Genomic DNA, 19,796 nt, shown 5'->3' with positions numbered 1-19,796 from the left:
GGGAAGCGATTGTCTACAGACACCGGACACGGGAAGGGGAGAGCGCACCCGGGGAATGGGAACGTAGTGGGTAACTGGGAACTGAGAGCGGGAATGAGACGGCGACGGGGGGAGGGAGGGCGCAGGGTAATATTGGGCAGGGAAATGATGAATGCAATTTCGAGGAATTTGCGGGTTACATTCGGCGAAGGCAGCGTGGAGAGTCTGCGAATTACAATGTTGGGTGGAACTGAGAAGGTGGTCATATTGGGCGGGGGACGGTGAGCGATCAGGGCCAAACTGGCTATGAATAAATCCAAGTGGTGATCAATAGGAATTATGGAAATCACGCGGCCCGCAGCAGTAAACGATAAATTACCAACGTTCACATCTCGCCCTAACATCTCACCGCCTGTTTCCCCTCGCCAACAGCGCGAGTGTCTTTCAATCCACATCGGCCAGGCTGGCGTCCAGGTTGGCAACGCTTGCTGGGAGTTGTATTGCCTGGAGCACGGGATCCAACCGGATGGACAGATGCCCAGCGACTCGACCATCGGAGGCGGCGACGATTCGTTCAACACCTTCTTCAGCGAGACGGGTGCGGGCAAGCACGTACCAAGGGCCGTGTTCATCGACCTGGAGCCCACGGTAATCGGTAAGTTGGGAGGTGCAGAGAATGTTGGCCGTTCTCTTAAGTCATTCCCTTCCGGGGATGGGGCAGTGTGTGGCAATGGTTAATTCTCTCTATACCGCCCTACAGATGAGGTGCGGACACTGAGATACTCACCGAACCATCTCGCTCTGCGGATGTAGAGAGCACCATGACCCTCTCGTGTCACTCCTTCCCTTTAAACGTTGGCACAGAATTGAGCTTTTGTCCCATCTCCACCCTCAGGCCGATCTCTGCACCGGACTGCAGGGGTTCCTCATCTTCCACAGTTTCGGGGGCGGCACCGGCTCGGGCTTCACCTCCCTCCTCATGGAGAGACTCTCCGTCGACTACGGCAAGAAATCCAAGCTGGAGTTTTCCGTCTACCCGGCGCCGCAGATCTCCACCGCAGTGGTCGAGCCCTACAACGCGGTGCTGGTCACCCACTGCACCCTGGAGCACTCCGACTGCGCCTTCATGATGGACAACGAGGCCATTTACGACGTGTGTCGGCGGAACCTGGACATCGAGCGCCCCACCTACACCAACCTCAATCGCCTGATGGCACAGTTAGTGTCGTCTATCACCGCCTCGCTGCGCTTCGACGGCGCTCTCAACGTGGACCTGACTGAGTTTCAAACCACCCTGGTTCCCTACCCGCGCATCCACTTCCCGCTCATCACCTACGCTCCCATTATTTCTGCAGAGAAGGCTTACCACGAGGAACTGTCCGTCTCCCAATTGACCAACTCCTGCTTCGAGCCGGCCAACCAGTTGGTGAAGTGCGACCCTCGCCAGGGGAAGTGCATGGCGTGCTGTATGCTGTACCGCGGGGACGTGGTGCCCAAGGACGTCAACGCCTCCATCGCCACCATCAAGACAAAGCGCTCCATCCAGTTCGTGGACTGGTGCCCGACCGGGTTCAAGGTGAGTGTGACCACCGCTCGCGTTTCCATGCACACACATGCAGTCTAATTCATCTGCTGGAATAACAACATACATGCAACGACTCAGAATACATCCTTGGCACCATTTGTAATCTGCAAAAAATCATATCAGCACCCGATGGACACACACACACCCCTTCTTCAAGGGTGTGAATATTTTGCAAAGGGTGCAGGAGGGTGTCACCCGGACAGTCCTTGGCCTTGCGGCCTTGTGTTTATGGGAGAGGTTAGATAGGCTGGGGCTTTTTTTATTTGGGGCGTAGAAATCTGAGGGGCAGGACATATCCTGGTGTGCAAGATCACGAGGGACATGATCTCTCATCTTAACATCTCAAAACTGGATGTCCTCTACGTGAGGCGAGAGATGAGATATTTAAGAAGGACCTCCCGACCAATTAATCTGTTTAGAGGGTAGTCCGCATCTGGAACCAGTTGTCAGATAAAGCTAGAAACCCTTACGTTTGCCACATTTAAAGCATAGATAGAAATTCCCAAAACATAGGATGCACAGGAAGGGTTTAGAAGGATAAAGGGCAGTCGCATGCAAATGAGCGAGCTCAATATGCCAACTGTGGGGCATGGACAAGGTGGTTGGAATAGCACGCTTCCCAGCTGCACAGCATCATACCTTCATGGCTCTAACACACATGTATCGGAGCTTGCAATCCGGAGAATAATTACATCCAGAGATGTATTTAACGGAATCGCTAAGCTATCAATCAATGATAATTTGTGCAATTTAAGGGCGCAGTATTAAACCGATAATGCAAGCATATTTGTGCAAGTAGTATTAATTTAAAGATTTTTTTACCGGCCGCAGGTGGGCATCAACTACCAGCCCCCGACGGTGGTGCCGGGGGGCGACCTGGCCAAGGTGCAACGTGCCCTCTGCATGCTGAGCAACACCACCGCCATCTCCATGGCCTGGACCCGCCTCAACCTCAAGTTCGACAAGATGTACGCCAAGCGGGCCTTTGTCCACTGGTACGTGGGAGAGGGGCCGGAGGAAGGAGAGTTCCAGGGCGCGCGGGAGGATATGGCGTCGCTGGAGAAGGACTACCACGAGGTGGCCGTGGATTCCGCCGACCTCGAGAGAAGGGGGGAAGAGGAAGAATAACATGTATTAATTTAGTACTGAGAATTTTAATTTAATACAGATTTAATAGATTATATTGATAGATATTATACTTATGATGATAAAATTATTTTAAGGACCGATTGTTTTGTCAATTTATTTGAGGTCTGAGAATGGAAAATAACAACATTGTTAGGCAGAAAGTGGGGAGAGTAATTTGGGAGCAGCTGTTCGTATGTAAGTCCTCATCCTACCTGTAGGAGTCATTTAAAGACGAGGTGATTGGAATTCAGTTCTGGCGTGCTCCACAGAACATGACGGATGCGGATGGCGGTTTTCCTGAAGCTTGGATGGTAAATTCAGTCAATAAGAAAAGAGGAAACTACCTCGGCGGCGCAGCGGTACAGCTGGTGCTTTACAGCGCCAGAGACACGGGTTCGATTCTGACTACTGGTGCTTATCTGCACGGAGTTTGTATGTTCTCCCCGTCATCGCGTCGGTTTTCCCAGCGTGCTCCAGCTTCCTCACACACTCCAAAGTCTTACAGGTTCGCAGATTAATTTGGCGTCTGCAAATTGTCCCTAGTGTGTTGGATAATTTTGAGGTAGTGGAATTGCTGGTCGCCGCACGCTCGGCCAGACGACGGGACTCTTTTCGCGCTGTATCTCTGAAAAACCAAAAACACTTGAAGGAAACTGATGAGTCTGAAGTAGGGCCTCGAATCGAAACGTCACCTATGCATTTTCTCCAGAGATGCTTCCTGTCCGCGGCTATTCCAGCATTTTGTGTCTATCTTCGGTGGTAAACCAGCATAGTTCATGCAGACAGAAAATGAAATACAAGTATGTTTTAGGATGTTGAGATGTGACAGGGTCGTGCATCGGGAAGGTCAAATGTCTTTGGCCACTGGGAATATGAAAAATCTCATGGGGTTTCAACTATATATGGATTTTACGAGGGGAGGCGCGGAGAGGAAAGGACCATTAATAGGTGATGGAATTTAATACTGAGAAGTGTGAGGTGTTGCATTTTGGGACGTCGAACAAGGGAAAGAGCTACACAGTAAATGGCAATGCTCTGAGGAATATTGTGGGGCAGAGGGTTCTAGGCGTGCAGGTGCATGGTTCCTTAAAGGTGGAGTTTTAGTTAGATAAGGTAGTCAAACAGGCTAATGGCACATTGACCTCTATCAGTCAGAATAATGTATATGGAAGTTGGGAGGCCATGTTGCAGTTGCATACGTCGTTGGTAGGACCGCATTTAGAATATTGTGCCCTATTTTGGGCACCATGTTATAGGAAAGATATGTTCAAGCTTGAAAGGGTTCAGAAGCGATTTACGAGGGTGTTGCCAGGACTAGAAGGTGTGAGCTATAAGAGAGGTTGAGTGGGTTGGGTCTCTATTCCTTGGGTCGCAGGATGATGACAGGTGATCTTACAGAGGTGTACAAACTAATGAGAGAAATAGATCGGGTAGATGCACAATCTCTTGTCCAGAGCTGGCTAAATCGAGAACCAGACCACACGGGTTCAAGGTGAACGGGAAAAGATTTAATAGGAATCCGAGGGGCAACGCTTGCTGGGAGCTGTACTACCTGGAGCTCGGGATCCAGCTGAATGGACAGATGCCCAGCGACAAGACCAATGGGGGGGGGGGGCACGACTGCTTCAACACCTTCTTCAGCGGGGCTGGGGCGGGCAAGCACGTCACCCGGGCCGTGTTCATTGATCTGGAGCCCACGGTGATCGGTAAGGTGAAACCAGGGAGAGTCCTGACATGTTGGGCCTTGTCTGAAACCTTCCCCGCGGCGTTTGACGAGGGGCGTGTGATTCTTAATGAACCAGTTTCTTAATGAACTGGTCCATTCTCCGTTCTCTGTTTGCTCCCCTGTAGATACAATACAATACAATACAATACAATACAATACAATTCAATTTATTGTCATTTGGACCCCTTGAGGTCCAAACGAAATGTCGTTTCTGCAGCCATACATTACAAAACAAAAAGACCCGAGACACAACAAAATTAACACAAACATCCATCACATCGCTGTGATATAACCTTATAACCATATAACAATTACAGCACGGAAACAGGCCATCTCGACCCTTCTAGTCCGTGCCGAACACATTATCTCCCCTTGTCCCATATACCTGCGCTCAGACCATAACCCTCCATTCCTTTCCCATCCATATAACTATCCAATTTATTTTTAAATGATAAAAACGAACCTGCCTCCACCAGCTTCACTGGAAGCTCATTCCACACAGCTACCACTCTCTGAGTAAAGAAGTTCCCCCCCATGTTACCCCTAAACTTCAGTCCCTTAATTCTCAAGTCATGTCCCCTTGTTTGAATCTTCCCTACTCCCAGTGGGAAAAGCTTTTCCACGTCAACTCTGTCTATCCCTCTCATCATTTTAAAAACCTCTATCAAGTCCCCCCTTAACCTTCTGCGCTCCAAAGAATAAAGCCCTAACTTGTTCAACCTTTCTCTGTAACTTAGTTGCTGAAACCCAGGCAACATTCTAGTAAATCTCCTCTGTACTCCCTCTATTTTGTTGACATCCTTCCTATAAGTAGGCGACCAAAATTGTACACCATACTCCAGAATTGGCCTCACCAATGCCTTGTACATTTTTAACATTATATCCCAACTTCTATACTCAATGCTCTGATTTATAAAGGCCAGCACACCAAAAGGTTTCTTTACCACCCTATCTACATGAGATTCCACTTTCAGGGAACTGTGCACAGTTATTCCCAGATCCCTCTGTACACCTACATTCTTCAATTCCCTACCATTTACCATGTACGTCCTATTTTGATTTGTCCTGCCAAGATGTAGCACCTCACACTTATCAGCATTAAACTCCATCTGCCATCTTTCAGCCCACTCTTCCAACTGGCATAAATCTCTCTGTAGACTTTGAAACTCTACTTTATTACCCGCAACCCCACCTATCTTAGTATCATCTGCATACTTACTAATCCAATTTACCACACCATCGTCCAGATCATTGATGTACATGACAAACAACAGTGGACCCAACACAGATCCCTGTGGCACCCCACTCGTCACTGGCCTCCAACCTGACAAACAACCATCCACCATTACTCTCTGGCATCTCCCATTCAGCCACTGTTGAATCCATCTTGCTACTCCACCATTAATACCCAACCATTGAACCTTCTTAACCAACCTTCCACGAGGAACCTTGTCAAAGGCCTTACTGAAGTCCATATACACAACATCCACTGCTTTACCCTCATCAATTTCCCGAGTAACATCTTCAAAAAATTCAAGAAGATTAGTTAAACATGACCTTCCAGGCACAAATCCATGTTGACTGTTCCTAATCTGTTTATCCAGATGCTTATATATATTATCTCTAAGTATTCTTTCCATTAATTTGCCCACCACTGACGTCAAACTAACAGGTCTATAATTACTAGGTTTACTCTTAGACCCCTTTTTAAACAATGGAACAACATGCGCAGTACGCCAATCCTCCGGCACTTTTCCCGTTTCTAATGACATTTGGACTAATGGAAGGCCAAAAAAAACTTAGTCTCCACTGCACTCTCCCCCCCCCCCCCCCCCCCCCCCCCCCCCATGTCAGAGTCAGAGTCAAAGTCAAAGCCCCCGGCTGGCGATGGCGATTGTCCCGCGGCCATTAAAGCCACGCCGGGTGATGCAAGGCCACGCACCGGGTCTTGGTGTTAGAGCCCCCGGCGGGCGCTCGCAAAGTCCCGCGGCCATTCCAAGCCGCGCGGGGCGGTGATGTAAGGCCCCGCTCCAGGTGCTCTTCAACCCCGCAAATCGGACGGGAGAAGTCGCCGTTGCGGAAGCCCCGAAAAGCGGTCTCCCAGCAGGGACCGGCGGGCTCCCGGCGTTTCCGTCCGCCAAAAACGCAGTTGCAGCCTCCGAAACTCCGGAGGTCGGGTGGCAGCAGCGTCCACCACAGCTCCACCCGCTCCGGACTCGGCCAGCCACGTGACGGTGAGTAGGGGGCAGCACCGCAGCTGGAACCCCAGGTCGTTCCTGTTGGAGGCCGCTCCACGTTGCAGCCCCAACCACAACGGAGACCCGACAAAGAAAAGGTCGGGTCTCCCGTGCAGGGGAAAGATTTTAAAATTACCCCCTCCCCCCCACCCCAACCCCACTCCCACACACACATATACCCCAACAACAAAAAATAACAAAAACTACATAAAAACGAGACAAAAAATAATAAAACACAGACGGACTGCAGAGGCCGCTGCTGACGAGAGTCGCGCCGCCCACCGATGAAGTGCGGACCGGCACATACCGGCAGCTCTTCCACACCGAACAGCTCAACGCCGGCAAGGAGGACGCGGCCAACAACTACGCCCGGGGCCACTGCTCCATCCGCAAGGAGATCGTCGACCTGGTCCTGGATCGCATCCGGAAGCTGGCAGGTTGTGGAACCGAATCCAACCGTGAACCAGCGCCCGGTGTTTACCGATCTGGTGATCCTGGTTCGCCCGTGGCCCGCAGTTCATGAATGGTTCAGCGCTCATGATTCAGCTCAGCGATCGTCACCCGACACGTCTCCTCCCCGCGCCCACAGAGTCATATAGCGATAGAGTTGTGCAGCGTGGAAACAGGCCATCGACCCACACCGATGCATCTACTCTGGTCCCACCTGTCCGCGTTTGGTCCATATCCCTCCAAACCTATCATATCCATGTACATGCCAGTTAAAATGTTTCTTAAACGTTGCCATAGTACCTGCATCATCTACAGTTATAGAGAAGGTTCACCAGACTGATTCCTGGGATGTCAGGACTTTCATATGAAGAAAGAGTGGATAGATTTGGCTTGTACTCGCTAGAATTTAGAAGATTGAGGGGGGATCTTATAGAAACTTATAAAACTCAAATCCTTTTGCTATGAATCGTTGGCTGATCTATCGTTCTCTCTTAAACCCATCTACATGCTTTCTCCCCATAACCCTGACACATGGCACATAGCAAAAAGATTTGAGTATAGGAACAGGGAGGTTTTACTGCAGTTGTACAGGGTCTTGGTGAGACCACACCTGTAGTATTGCGTACAGTTTTGGTCTCCTAATCTGAGGAAGGATATTCTTGCCATAGAGGGAGTACAGAGAAGGTTCACCAGACAGCTTCCTGGGATGTCAGGAATTTCATATGAAGAAAGATTCAATAGACTCGGCTTGTACTCGCTGGAATTTAGCAGATTGAGGGGGGATCTCATAGAAACGTACAAGATTCTTAATCGGTTGGATAGGCTAGATGCAGGAAAATTGTTCCCGATGTTGTGGAGGTCCAGAACAAGACGTTACAGTTTAAGGATAAAGGGAAAGTCTTTTAGGACCGAGATGAGTAAATAATTTTTCACACAGAATTCTCTGCCACAGACGGTAGTTGAGGCCAGTTCATTGGCTATATTTAAGATGGAGTTAGATGTGGCCCTTGTGGCTAAAGGGATCAGGGGGTATGGAGAGAAGGCAGGTACAGGATACTGAGTTGGATGATCAGCCATGACCATATTAGAAACATAGAAACATAGAAACATAGAAAATAGGTGCAGGAGTAGGCCATTCGGCCCTTCGAGCCTGCACCGCCATTCAATATGATCATGGCTGATCATCCAACTCAGTATCCTGTACCTGCCTTCTCTCCATACCCCCTGATCCCTTTAGCCACAAGGGCCACATCTAACTCCCTCTTAAATATAGCCAATGAACTGGCCTCAACTACCTTCTGCGGGAGTGAATTCCAGAGATTCACCACTCTCTGTGTGAAAAAAGTTTTCCTCATCTCGGCCCTAAAAGATTTCCCCCTTATCCTTAAACTGTGACCCCTTGTTCTGGACTTCCCCAACATCGGGAACAATCTCCCTGCATTTAGCCTGTCCAACCCCTTAAGAATTTTCTAAAAGATCCCCCCTCAAACTTCTAAATTCTAGCGAGTACAAACCGAGTCTATCCAGTGTTTCTTCATATGAAAGTCCTGACATCCCAGGTATCAGTCTGGTGAACCTTCATTGTACTCCCTCTATGGCAAGAATGGCTTTCCTCAGATTAGGAGACCAAAACTGTACGCAATACTCCAGGTGTGGTCTCACCAAGACCCTGTACAACTTCAGTAGAACCTCCCTGCTCCTATACTCAAATACTTATTGAATGGCGGTGCAGGCTCGAAGGGCCAACTGGCCTACTCCTGCACCTATTTTCTATGTTTCTATGTAAACCTCGATCAGATTCTTGACACACGACCAACCAGCTACACAACCGTGCTGACTATCCCTAATCCGCCTATGTCCATCCACATGCATTCATAACCTGTCCCTCAGATACTCGCTCGCGTCTTTCCGACCACAAATGTTAAACTAAAACCACTAATGTTAGGTTCCATCCACCTCTCCAGAGGGTCAGTTTACCCCCTGTAACACCCACACTCACCCCCACACCTTACCCCCTTCTGACTGCTCTCCGCTTTATCTGCCCACAGGCCGACCAGTGCACGGGACTGCAGGGGATCCTCATCTTCCACAGTTTTGGGGGCGACACCGGCTCGGGCTTCACCTCCCTCCTCATGGAGAGACTGTCCGTCGACTACGGCAAGAAATCCAAGCTGGAGTTTTCCGTCTACCCGGCGCCGCAGATCTCCACCGCCGTGGTTGAGCCCTACAACGCGGTGCTGGTCACCCACTGCACCCTGGAGCACTCCGACTGCTCCTTCATGCTGGACAACGAGGCTATTTACGACATCTGCAGGCGGAACCTGGACATCGAGCGCCCCACCTACACCAACCTCAACCGCCTGCTGGGGCAGGTAGTTTCGTACATCACCGACTCGCTGCGCTTCGACGGCGCCCTCAACGTGGACCTGCTCGAGTTCCAGACCAACCTGGTCCCCTACCCGCGCATTCACTTTCCGCTGGTGACCTATGCGCCCCTGATCTCGGCTGAGAAGGCTTACCACGAGCAACTGTCCGTGTCGGAGATCACCAACGCCTGCTTCGAGCCGGCCAACCAGATGCTCAAATGCGACCCCCGCCAGGGCAAATACATGGCGTGCTGCATGTTGTTCCGTGGGGACGTGGTGCCCAAGGAGGTCAACGCCTCCATCGCCACCATCAAGACTAAGAGCTCCATCCAGTTCGTGGACTGGTGTCCGACCGGGTTCAAGGTAGGAGACGGTTGTGCAGGAATCCACGCGGCAGAAGCTTGACCCAAACACTGGTCTCTCACTGGGCTGTGAAATCTACCACAGCCAGACCAGCCGCTCCACGATTGCAGAAACCAGGAGACGTTCTTTCCAAACCGAGGGTCTGGGTTCTAAACATCCAGGGAACCATTGAAGGTTTCTAGGAGACTTCTGTCCAATGGCTCACGCCAGGATCTTGATAACTAGCAGGGGTTTCCCTCGTTTAAAGGCGCAAATCTACATGTTTTAGACCACGATCAGTGACATTCGACCCATCGGGTCCATGTTGACCCTCCCACACTGATCTGTTTTGTAGTTAATGCCTATTATGTTCTGTGTGCTGAAGCAAAGCAAGAATTTCATTGTCCTATCAGGGACACATGACAATAAACTCACTTGAACTTGAACTTGAACCAGTAATTCCATTCTCTCTTGTCACTAATGTCTCGCTAGAATTTAGAAGATTGAGTGGCGATCTTATAGAAACGAACAACGTTCTTAGGTGGTTGGACAGGCTAGATGCAGGAAGATTGTTCGCGATGTTAGGCAAGTCTAGAACAAGGGGTCACGGTATAAAGATAAAGGCGAAATCTTTTAGGACTGCGATGAGAAAAACATTTTTCACTCAGTGAGTTGCGAATCTGTGGAATTCTCTGCCACAGAATGCAGTTGAGGCCAGTTCATTGGCTATATTTAAGAGGGAGTTAGATGTGGCCCTTGTGGCTAAATAGATCAGGGGGTATGGAGAGAAAGCAGGTACAGTATACTGAGTTGGATGATCAGCCATGATCTTATTGAATGGCGGTGCAGGCTCGAAGGGCCGAATGCCCTACTCCTGCACCTATTTTCCATGTTTCTATGTAACGCTCGTACAGTCCCATATTTTTGCATTACTCCTCCATGAGACTTGCCAGCACCAGCCTCTTTGCGGTGGGGGGAGTGGGAAGGGGGAAGGCGGCGGATCGTCGGAGGTTGGGATCGATCCCGGGTCTACAGCGCTCTGGAACAGATGCCTTCGTGGAACTCCAACCCTAGCGAGAACCATTTGTAATTTCCGGAACTCCATTGGTTGGCCCCGGTTTCTTCCAACCGAAGAACAAAACTGGTGTCCTTCTGCTAAAAGAGCACCGATTTCTCTTTCACCACTCACTTATGCACACTGCCTATTAATCCATCGCCGACATGTTGACGGGACAAAGCAATGGAGGTCGGCTTTTATTCGCTGCGCCACTGCGCCACCTACCGGCGGCAGATGCATCTCATCTTGAATTCAGATTCAGATTCAGATTCAGATTCAATCTTTATTGTCATTGTGCAGTGTACAGTACAGAGACAACGAAATGCAGTTAGCATCTCACCCAGAAGAGCGAACATAGAATAATGAACAGGAATATATATATATATGTACAAACAGTAGCAGTAGTGCAATGTTACTGGGGGGAAGTAGTGTCCGGGGGGGGGGAGGCGGGGTAGCGGGGGGGGGGGGGGGGGGGGGGGGGGGGGGGGGTTGAGTGGCAATCACCAAGGTGCTGAGTTAAGTTGTGTAACAGCCACAGGGAAGAAGCTGTTCCTGAACCTGCTGGTCCGACAACGGAGAGACCTGTAGCGCCTCCCGGATGGGAGCAGGGTAAACAGACTGTGGCTGGGGTGAGAGCAGTCCGTGACGATGCTGTGCGCCATTCCCAGACATCGCTTGCTTTGGACAGACTCAATGGAGGGGAGTGAGGAATCGGTGATGCGTTGGGAAGTTTTCACCACACTCTGCAGTGCTTTCCGGTCGGAGAACGAGCAGTTGCCATACCATACTGTGATACAGTTGGTAAGGATGCTCTCGATGGTGCAGCGGTAGAAGTTCACCAGAATCTGAGGGAACAGATGGACCTTCTTTAGTCTCCTCAGGAAGAAGAAACGCTGGTGAGTCTTCTTGACCAGTGTTGACGTATCGTGGGCCCTCAGAGATGTCATCAGAGATGTGGACGCCCAGAAACCTGAAGCTGGAAACACGTTCCCTGTGACCCCTTTCCAGAACTAGGGGTCACAGTTTAAGGATAAGGGGGAAATCTTTCAGGACCGAGATGAGAAACAAAATTTTCACACAGAGAGTGGTGAGTCTCTGGAATTCTCTGCCACAGAAGGCAGTTGAGGCCAATTCATTGGATATATTTTAGAGGGAGTTAGACGTGGCCCTTGTGGCTAAAGGGATCAGGGGGTATGGTGAGAAGGCAGGTACAGGATACTGAGTTGGATGATCGGCCATGATCATATTGAATGGCGGTGCAGGCTCGAAGGACCGAATGACCTACTCCTGCACCGATTTTCTATGTTTCTGTTTCCTCCTCCGTCCCGTTAATATGGATGCTTCCAATGTGTCTGCAACCAAACTAAACGCTGTTTCTCTCATCGCCGCAGGTAGGCATCAACTACCAGCCCCCGACGGTGGTGCCGGGGGGCGACCTGGCCAAGGTGCAACGAGCCGTCTGCATGCTGAGCAACACCACCGCCGTCTGCATGGCCTTGACTCGTATGAACCTCAAGTTCGACAAGATGTACGCCAAGCGGGCCTTTGTCCACTGGTACGTGGGAGAGGGTCTGGAGAAAGGAGAGTTCCAGGACGCGCGGGAGGACATGGCTTCGCTGGAGAAGGACTACGAGGAAGTGGGCATCGATTCGGCGGGTCTGGACAGGAAGGCGGAAGAGGAAGTGTGAATATCCAGAAAGACTCGTTTACTTTTATTACTAATGTTGTAAATATAATTTATGAAATGTAATAAATGTAATAAATCTATTTTAAATTCAATTCGTCTTCCCTTCTCCTTAACGCTATTATTTCGCTTGAGACTTTGGATTTTTATTTCAGCGTGCGAGCAGGCCATTCGCCCCACTGAATTGGCGCTGACCAGCAAAAATCCTATAGCAGAGCAAGGATCCCCTCCGTAGCGTGCTACACGTCAGCCCATGGAATTTCGCAGGAGTAAGCCAGCTTGCTCCGCTATAGGATCTTTGCTGACCAGTACACTGTTCCCGGTACACTGGCACTTTCCTACACACTAGGGACACTATATATATTATAGGAAGCCAATTAACCTGCAAAAATGTTTGTTTCTGGAGTGCGGGAGAGGAAATCGGAGCATCCGGAGCAAACTGGTGGTGTGTGAGGCTGCAACTCTAACGCAATGCCACTTTGCCACCGAGAGACAGAGCCATAGAGATATTGTCCCATAGTGCATGGAAATTTGTCAACTAGTCAATGCCGACACATTTTTCCACCTAACCCACTCTCATTTTCCCACATGTTGGCTGAGTCCAGAAGAATATCCGGATCACCGTGTAAGAATAAGTGTAGACCATTTAGGACTGAGATGAGGAGAAACATTTCCAGCCAGAGAGTGGTGAATCTGTGGAATTCTCTGCCACAGAAGGCCAATTCACTGGATGTATTCAAGAGAGAGTTGGGTATGGGTCTTAAAGCTAACGGAATGAAGGGATATGTGGGGAAAGCAGGATCGGGTGCTGATTTAGGATGATCAGCCGTGATCAAATTGAATGGCAGTGCTGGCTCGTAGAGCCGAATGGCCTGCTTCTGCACTCATTTCTATGTTTCTACGTGAGTTTTCTAATCACACTCCAAAGACATGCAGGTTTGCAGGTTAATTAGCTTGGTGCAAATTGATCCTAGTGGTAGGCGAAAAGGCGTAAGAGTTTGCAGGAAATCGGCTTGGTTTAAATGAAAACTCGGGAGAGGAACTTGGACGAGCGAAGTGTGGGGGGTGGAGAAGGGGCAGCCGCCTGTGCGCTCCCGCTGGTGGGACAGCAGCTTGGAGGGGCTGGTGAAGTCCTTGCCGCTCAGGGCGCAGTTGACGGGGCGCTCGCCGATGTGTGTGCGCTGGTGATCCAGCAGGTGATTGGACTGAGTTAAACCCCTGCCACAGTCGCTACAGGTGTAGGGCCGCTCCCCGGTGTGCAGGTGCCTGTGCCCCTTCAGTTTCGTGGACGACTTGAAGCCTTTGCCGCAGTCGGAACAGGTGAAAGGCCGCTCACTGCTGTGCACCTGCAGCCACGACAACCGGGCAAAGCTCTTACTGCAGGTGGAGCAGCCGAAGGGCTTCTAACCCGTGTTCACCCGCTGGTGGATCTCCAGCAGGTACGGGCTCTGCCAGGCCTTGCCACACACGTCACACACATAACGTCGAGCAGATGTGGGGGGTGGGGGGTGGGGGGGTGGGGGTTCAGCGGCACCCAGGCCGCCCTCAATGGCCGATCACGTCCCCGTCTCTCCATCCACAGCAAAGGCTCCTAAACCCTGCAGGAGGGGAACACAGAGGGTCAACAAGCTGGCAAACAGGACATTACTAACGGGTAAACATCACTAGTGCTTAAAGGGTGGAAGGGGAAAACGAGGGGGGTGGTGTTTCTGGAGGGGTGAGTGACTCGGGGGGGTCGTCAGTAGGGGGGCTGAGGGGGCGAGTGCGGATCGAGGAGTTTGGGGGAGAGGGGGAAGTAGGGGAGGGCAGGGGTTGAGGGGTGAGTGAGGGGTGAGTGGGGTAGGGTGGGGGGGGGGTTGCGTGGGAAGGAGGTGAGTGGGGGGGAGGGGTGATTGGGCAGAGAGGGGGTTGGGGTTGTGAGTGGGGTGACGGGATGGTTGGGGATGAGGGATGAGTGGGTGGAGTCACCGCCAATCCGAGGGGGACTGCCGGCCCCGCCACCTGCCATTGTGCAGTCACGTGGGGGGCGGCATGCATCATGGGAAGACGGTCACACAGTGCTGGAGTCACTCAGCCGGTCGGGCAGCTTCTGTGAAGAGAAGGAATGTGCGACGTTTCGGGTCGAGACCCTCCTTCAGTCTGATGGGAGGTACAGAGATAAGGAAGTGTAAGGAGTAAAAACAGGGCAAAGGGAATGCAGTTCAAGGAAAAATGTAGAAAGATCATTGTTAGTTGTGAGAAGGTAACATAGAAAATATGCGCAGGAGTAGGCCATTTGGCCCTTCTAGTTCCATTCACTATGATCATGGCTGATCATTCACATATCCCTTGATTCCTCCCATATCCCTTGATTCCGCTAGTCTAAGAGCTAAATCTAACTTGAAAATCTCCAGTAAATAAGCGAGTTCTGTATTCAGACTGCACATGCCCAGGTCATAGGTCATTTGCTATAAACATCTCGGCGCCTGTGCTGCTCCGTGTGTGCAGACCTGCGTTTCGTTCCTGGTCGGGTTCGAGCCTGGGTCTGCTGCTCTGTGAAGTTGCCGCTGGGCCATCCTCATCCCCTCCAGGGTATCCTGTTGGTGACCGGGGTGGCCCTGCGCTGGCAGGCACCGGCCCGGGGCAGTCCTGGGCACAGGAGTTTTGGGGGGAGGCGCTGGCTCCAGTTCGGCTCTGCCTATCCCGCCGGGTTGGGCGACAGCCCTGGGCATTAGATGCCCCGGACTTGCAGCCGGCTCGGAGGGGTGGGCACTGGCTCCGGTTTGGCTCTGCTCCGGCTCCCGGGGGGTGGGCCTATTCCCCAGCGGCCTGCGGATGGCCGGCTGAGCCTTTCTCCTTGTCTAGTAGCTGACGGTTGGCCCCCTCGGTGCCGGTAGGGTTCGAGCGCCGGTCATCGGTGCGGATGCACACGGGGTGCTTCAGTGGCGAGAAATAGTTTTCATCAAGCGAGAAATAGTGTTGGGTAGGCTAATGGGGATGACGGATGATAAACCCCCTGGGCCTGATGGTCTGCATCCCAGGGTCCTCAGGGAGGTGGCTTTTGAAATAGTGGACGCATTGATGATCATTTTCCAATGTTCAATAGATTCAGGATCAGTTCCTGTGGATTGGAGGATAGCTAATGTTATCCCACTTTTCAAGAAAGGAGCGAGAGAGAAAACAGGGAATTACAAACCAGTTAGCCTGACTTCGGTTGTGGGAAAGATGCTGCAGTCAATTATTAAAGAGGTAATAATGGGACATTTGGATAGCAGTAAAATGATTAATCCAAGTCAACGTGGATTTAAGGAGGAAAAATCATGCTTGCCTGATCTTCTGGAATTTTTTGAGGATGTGACAAGTAAAATGGATGAAGGGGAGCCAGTGGATGTAGTGTATCTGGACTTTCAGAAAGCCTTTGATAAGGTCCCGCACGGGAGACTAAAATGAGAGCACATGGTATTGGGGGTAGGGTGTTGACATGGTTAGAACATTGGTTGGCAGACCGGAAGCAAAGAGTAGGAGTGAACAGGTTATTTTCAGAATGGCAGGCAGTGACGAGTGGAGTGCCGCAAGGTTCGGTGTTGAGACCGCAACTGTTTACCGTATACATTCATGATTTGGAAGAGGGAATTAGGAGCAACACTAGCAAGTTTGCGGATGACACAAAGCTGGGTGGCAATGTGAACTGTGAAGAGGATGTTAGGAGGTTGCAGGGTGACCTGGACAGGTTGAGTGAGTGGGAAGATACGTGGCAGATGCAGTATAATATGTGAGGTTATTTTCTCTAAGGGGTTAGGTTAGGTAAGGGGAAGGTGCAGCAAGACCTGGGTGTCGTTGTACACCAGTCAATGGAAGTTGGCGTGCACGTACAGCACGCAGTGAAGAAAGCTAATGGAATGCTGGCCTTCATAACAAGAGGATTTCTGTATTGGAGTAAAGAGTTTCTTCTGCAGTTGTATAGGGCTCCGGTAAGACCACATCTGGAGTATTGTGTACAGTTTTGGTCTCCTAATTTGAGGAAGGACATCCTTGTGATTCAGGCAGTGCAGCGTAGGTTCACGAGATTGATCCGTGGGATGGCGCGACTGTCATATGAGGAAAGATTGAAAAGCCCAGGCTTGTATTCACTAGAGTTTAGAAGGATGAGGGGAGTTCTTATCGAAACAGATACAATTATAAAAGGACTGGCCAAGCTAGATGCAGGAAAAATATTCCCAATGTTGGGCGAGTCAAGAACCAGGTTTTAGAATAAAGGGGAGGTCATTTAACACTGAGATGAGAAAAAAACGTTTTCACCCAAAGAGTTGTGCATTTATGGAATTCCTTGCCACAGAGGGCAGTGGAGGCCAAGTCACTGGATGGATTTAAGAGAGAGTTACAAAGAGCGCTAGGGGCTAATGGAATCAAGGGATATGGGGAGAGGCAGGCACGGGTTATTGATGCGGACGATCAGCCATGATCTCAATGAATGGCGGTGCTAGATTGAAGGCTCGAATGGCCTCCTCCTGCACCTATTTTCTATGTTTCCCGCTTAGTTGGTGCAGCGTTTTGTGTGTGTGTGTCCGTTGATGGCTGGTGGTCGGCTTTAGCCGGCGCCAGAGGGGGTTCGCCAGCAGTAGATTGGGAGGGGATGACAGTGTGTGCGGCTGGCGGTCCCCGTGGTTTCTAGAAGTTGGAGCGAGGTTGTGCTGGGGTTGGCACTCCTTCTCCGTGCTGTCAATCCTCTGATTTTAACCATATAGGATTAAGGGGAATGGGAGGTAAACAGTTTATGGGATTAAGGGGAATGGGAGGTAATCATCTTGTGGGATTAAGGGGAATGGGAGGTAGCCATCTTGTGGGATTAAGGGGAATGGGAGGCAGTCATTTTAGGGGAGTAAGGACAGGGAGGTAGCCAGCGTGGGGTGTTAGGGATGGGAGGTAGCTAGCTTGGGGGTTTAACGCATGATAGGTAGCCAGCTTGGGGTTTAAGACATTGGAGGTAGTCAGCTTTGGGGTGTAGGGGGTGGAAGGAAGCCATCTTGCGGCAATAAGGTATGGGAAGATGCCAGCTTGAGGGAGTAAGGTTTGGGACATAACCAGCTTGGGCGAGCAATGGGAATCGGAGGAAGCCAGCTTGGGGAAGTAATGAATGGGAGATAGCCAGCTTGGGGGAGTAAGGGATGGGAGGCAGCCAGCTTGGGGGAGTAAGGGATGGGAGGAAGCCAGCTTGGGGAAGTAATGAATGGGAGATAGCCAGCTTGAAGGTGTAAGGGATGGGAGGCTGCCAGCTTGGGGGTGTAAGGGATGGGAGGATGCCAGCTTGGAGGAGTAAGGGTAATGAGAGGTAGCCAGCTTTGGGGGTAATTGATGGGAGGAAGTCACCCTGGGGGAGTAAGGGATGGAGGTAACCAGCTTGGTGGAGCAAGGGATGGGAGAAAGCCAGCTTGGTGGAATAAGGTATGGGAGGTAGCCTGCTTGGGGTAGAAAGAGATGGGGGTAGCAAGCTAGGTGTAGTAACGGATCGGAGGTAGCCAGCTTGGGGATTAATGGATACGAGGAAGCCAGCATGATGGAGTAACGGATGGGCGGCAGCCAGCTTGGAGTAGTATGGGATGGGAGGTAAGGGCAGGGAGTTAGCCGGCGTGGGGGTTAAGAAATGGGAAATAGCCATCTCGGGGGAGTAAAGGATGGGTGGTAGAACGTTTGGGGGAGTAAGGGGAATGGGAGGTATCCAGCCTGAGTGTATAAGGGGAATGGGTGATAGATGGAATCGGGGTGTAAGGGGAATGGGATGTAGCCAGCTTGGTGGAGTAAAGAAGGGAGGTAAAGAATGGGAGGTAGCCAGCTTGGAGGTTTAAGGGTAACGTGGGGAAGCCAGCTTTGGGGAGAAAGGGGAATGGGAGGTGCCCATCTTGGTGGGGAGGTGGGGGGGTAACGGATGTGAGGCAGTCACCTTGGGGGGAAACGGATGTGAGGCAGCCAGCTTGGGGCAGTAAGGGGTATGGAAGGTAGCTAGCTTGGGGCAGTAAGAGGAATGGGAGGTAGCCAGTTTGGGGAAGTAAGGGGAATGGGAGATAGTCAGCGTGGGAGAGTAGGGAATGGGAGATAGCCAGCTTGAAGGGGGGGGGGGTAAGGGACGGGAAGAAGGCAGCTTGGGGGAGTAAAGGATGGAATGTAGCTAGTGTGGGGGGGGGGTTAAGGGGAATGAGAGGTTGCCAACTTGGGGTAGTAAGGGATGGGAGGTAGTCAGCTTGGGTGTGAAAGTGGAATGCTTGCTCGGCAGCTTGGGGTATAAGGAGGGTAATGGGAGGTAGCCATCTTGGGGAATTAAGGGGAATGGGAGGTAGACTGCTTGGGGGAGTAAGGGATGGGAGGTAGCCAACTTGAATGAGTAAGGGGAATGGTGGATTGTCTGCTTGGGTGAGAACGGGGAATGCTTGGTAGGCAGCTTGGGAGTGAAAGGGGAATGGGTGGTAGCCAGCTTGGGTTTGTAAAGGGAAAGATCGTAGCCAGCTTGTCGGAGTAAGGGATGGCGGATGCCAGCTTGGGGGAGTAAGCGCAAGAGGAGTTATCCAGCTTGAGGGGAGTAAGGGGAATGGGAGGTAGCCAGCTGGGTGGAGTAAGGGATGGTAGGTATCCAATTTGGGGGTTAATGGGTGGGATATAGCCGGCTTGCGGGAGTAAAGGAAATACGAGGTAGCCAGCTTGGGGCATTAAGAAGAATGGGAGATGGCGTACTTAGAGGATTAACAGATGGGAGATAGTCAGCTTGGAGGGTAAGGAATGGGAAGTAGACAGCTGGGGGCGGGGAGACGGGTGGGATGATGGTAGCTTGGGGGATGAAGGAAGGGATGGGGGGCCGCCAGCTTGGAGAAGGGGAATCGGAGGAAGCCAGCTTCGGGCAGTAAGGGATGGGAGGAGCGAGCTTGGGTGGTAACGGATGGGAGGAAGCTAGTTTGAGGGAATAAAGGATGGAAGATAGCTTGGTGAAGTAAAGGATGGGAGGGAGCCAATCTGGGGGAATAATGGATGGAAGGTTGGCTGCTTGGGGGAAGTAAGGGATAGGAGATAGACAGCTTGGGGTAGTAACGGATCGGAGGTAGCCACCTTGGGGAATAAGCGATGTGAGGTAGACAGCTTGGGGTAGTAACTGATTGGAGATAGCCGGCTTGGGGGGAGTAAGCGATGGTAGGCAGCAAGCTTATGGTGTAAGGTGAATGGGAGCAAACCAGCTTGGGGGAGTAAGGGATATGAGGAAGCCAGCTTGGGGGTGTAAGG

The 19,796-nt window shown here is 51.2% G+C and overlaps 2 protein-coding genes across 2 annotated transcripts; both read left to right on the top strand.

The window, feature by feature from the left end:
* Window positions 1-318: 318 nt before the first annotated feature.
* Window positions 319-2,692, top strand: LOC116982291 (tubulin alpha-8 chain-like). Its single transcript, XM_033035563.1, has 3 exons — window positions 319-674; window positions 844-1,555; window positions 2,396-2,692. The coding sequence occupies exons 1-3, from the start codon at window positions 319-321 to the stop codon at window positions 2,690-2,692; spliced, it is 1,365 nt and encodes a 454-aa protein (XP_032891454.1).
* Window positions 2,693-2,977: 285 nt separating this feature from the next.
* LOC116982290 (tubulin alpha-8 chain-like) lies at window positions 2,978-13,961 on the top strand. The gene is made up of 6 exons (XM_033035561.1): window positions 2,978-3,003; window positions 4,208-4,398; window positions 6,946-7,088; window positions 9,154-9,834; window positions 12,262-12,554; window positions 13,835-13,961. Exons 1-6 carry the CDS (start codon window positions 2,978-2,980, stop codon window positions 13,959-13,961), a joined length of 1,461 nt encoding a protein of 486 aa, XP_032891452.1.
* The last annotated feature ends 5,835 nt before the right edge of the window (window positions 13,962-19,796 follow it).

Source organism: Amblyraja radiata, chromosome 16, assembly GCF_010909765.2.
Source record: "Amblyraja radiata isolate CabotCenter1 chromosome 16, sAmbRad1.1.pri, whole genome shotgun sequence".
NCBI classification, from domain to species: domain Eukaryota; kingdom Metazoa; phylum Chordata; class Chondrichthyes; order Rajiformes; family Rajidae; genus Amblyraja; species Amblyraja radiata.
Note: the sequence above shows the minus strand (reverse complement) of the source record. Positions and strands in the feature narration are given on the sequence as shown.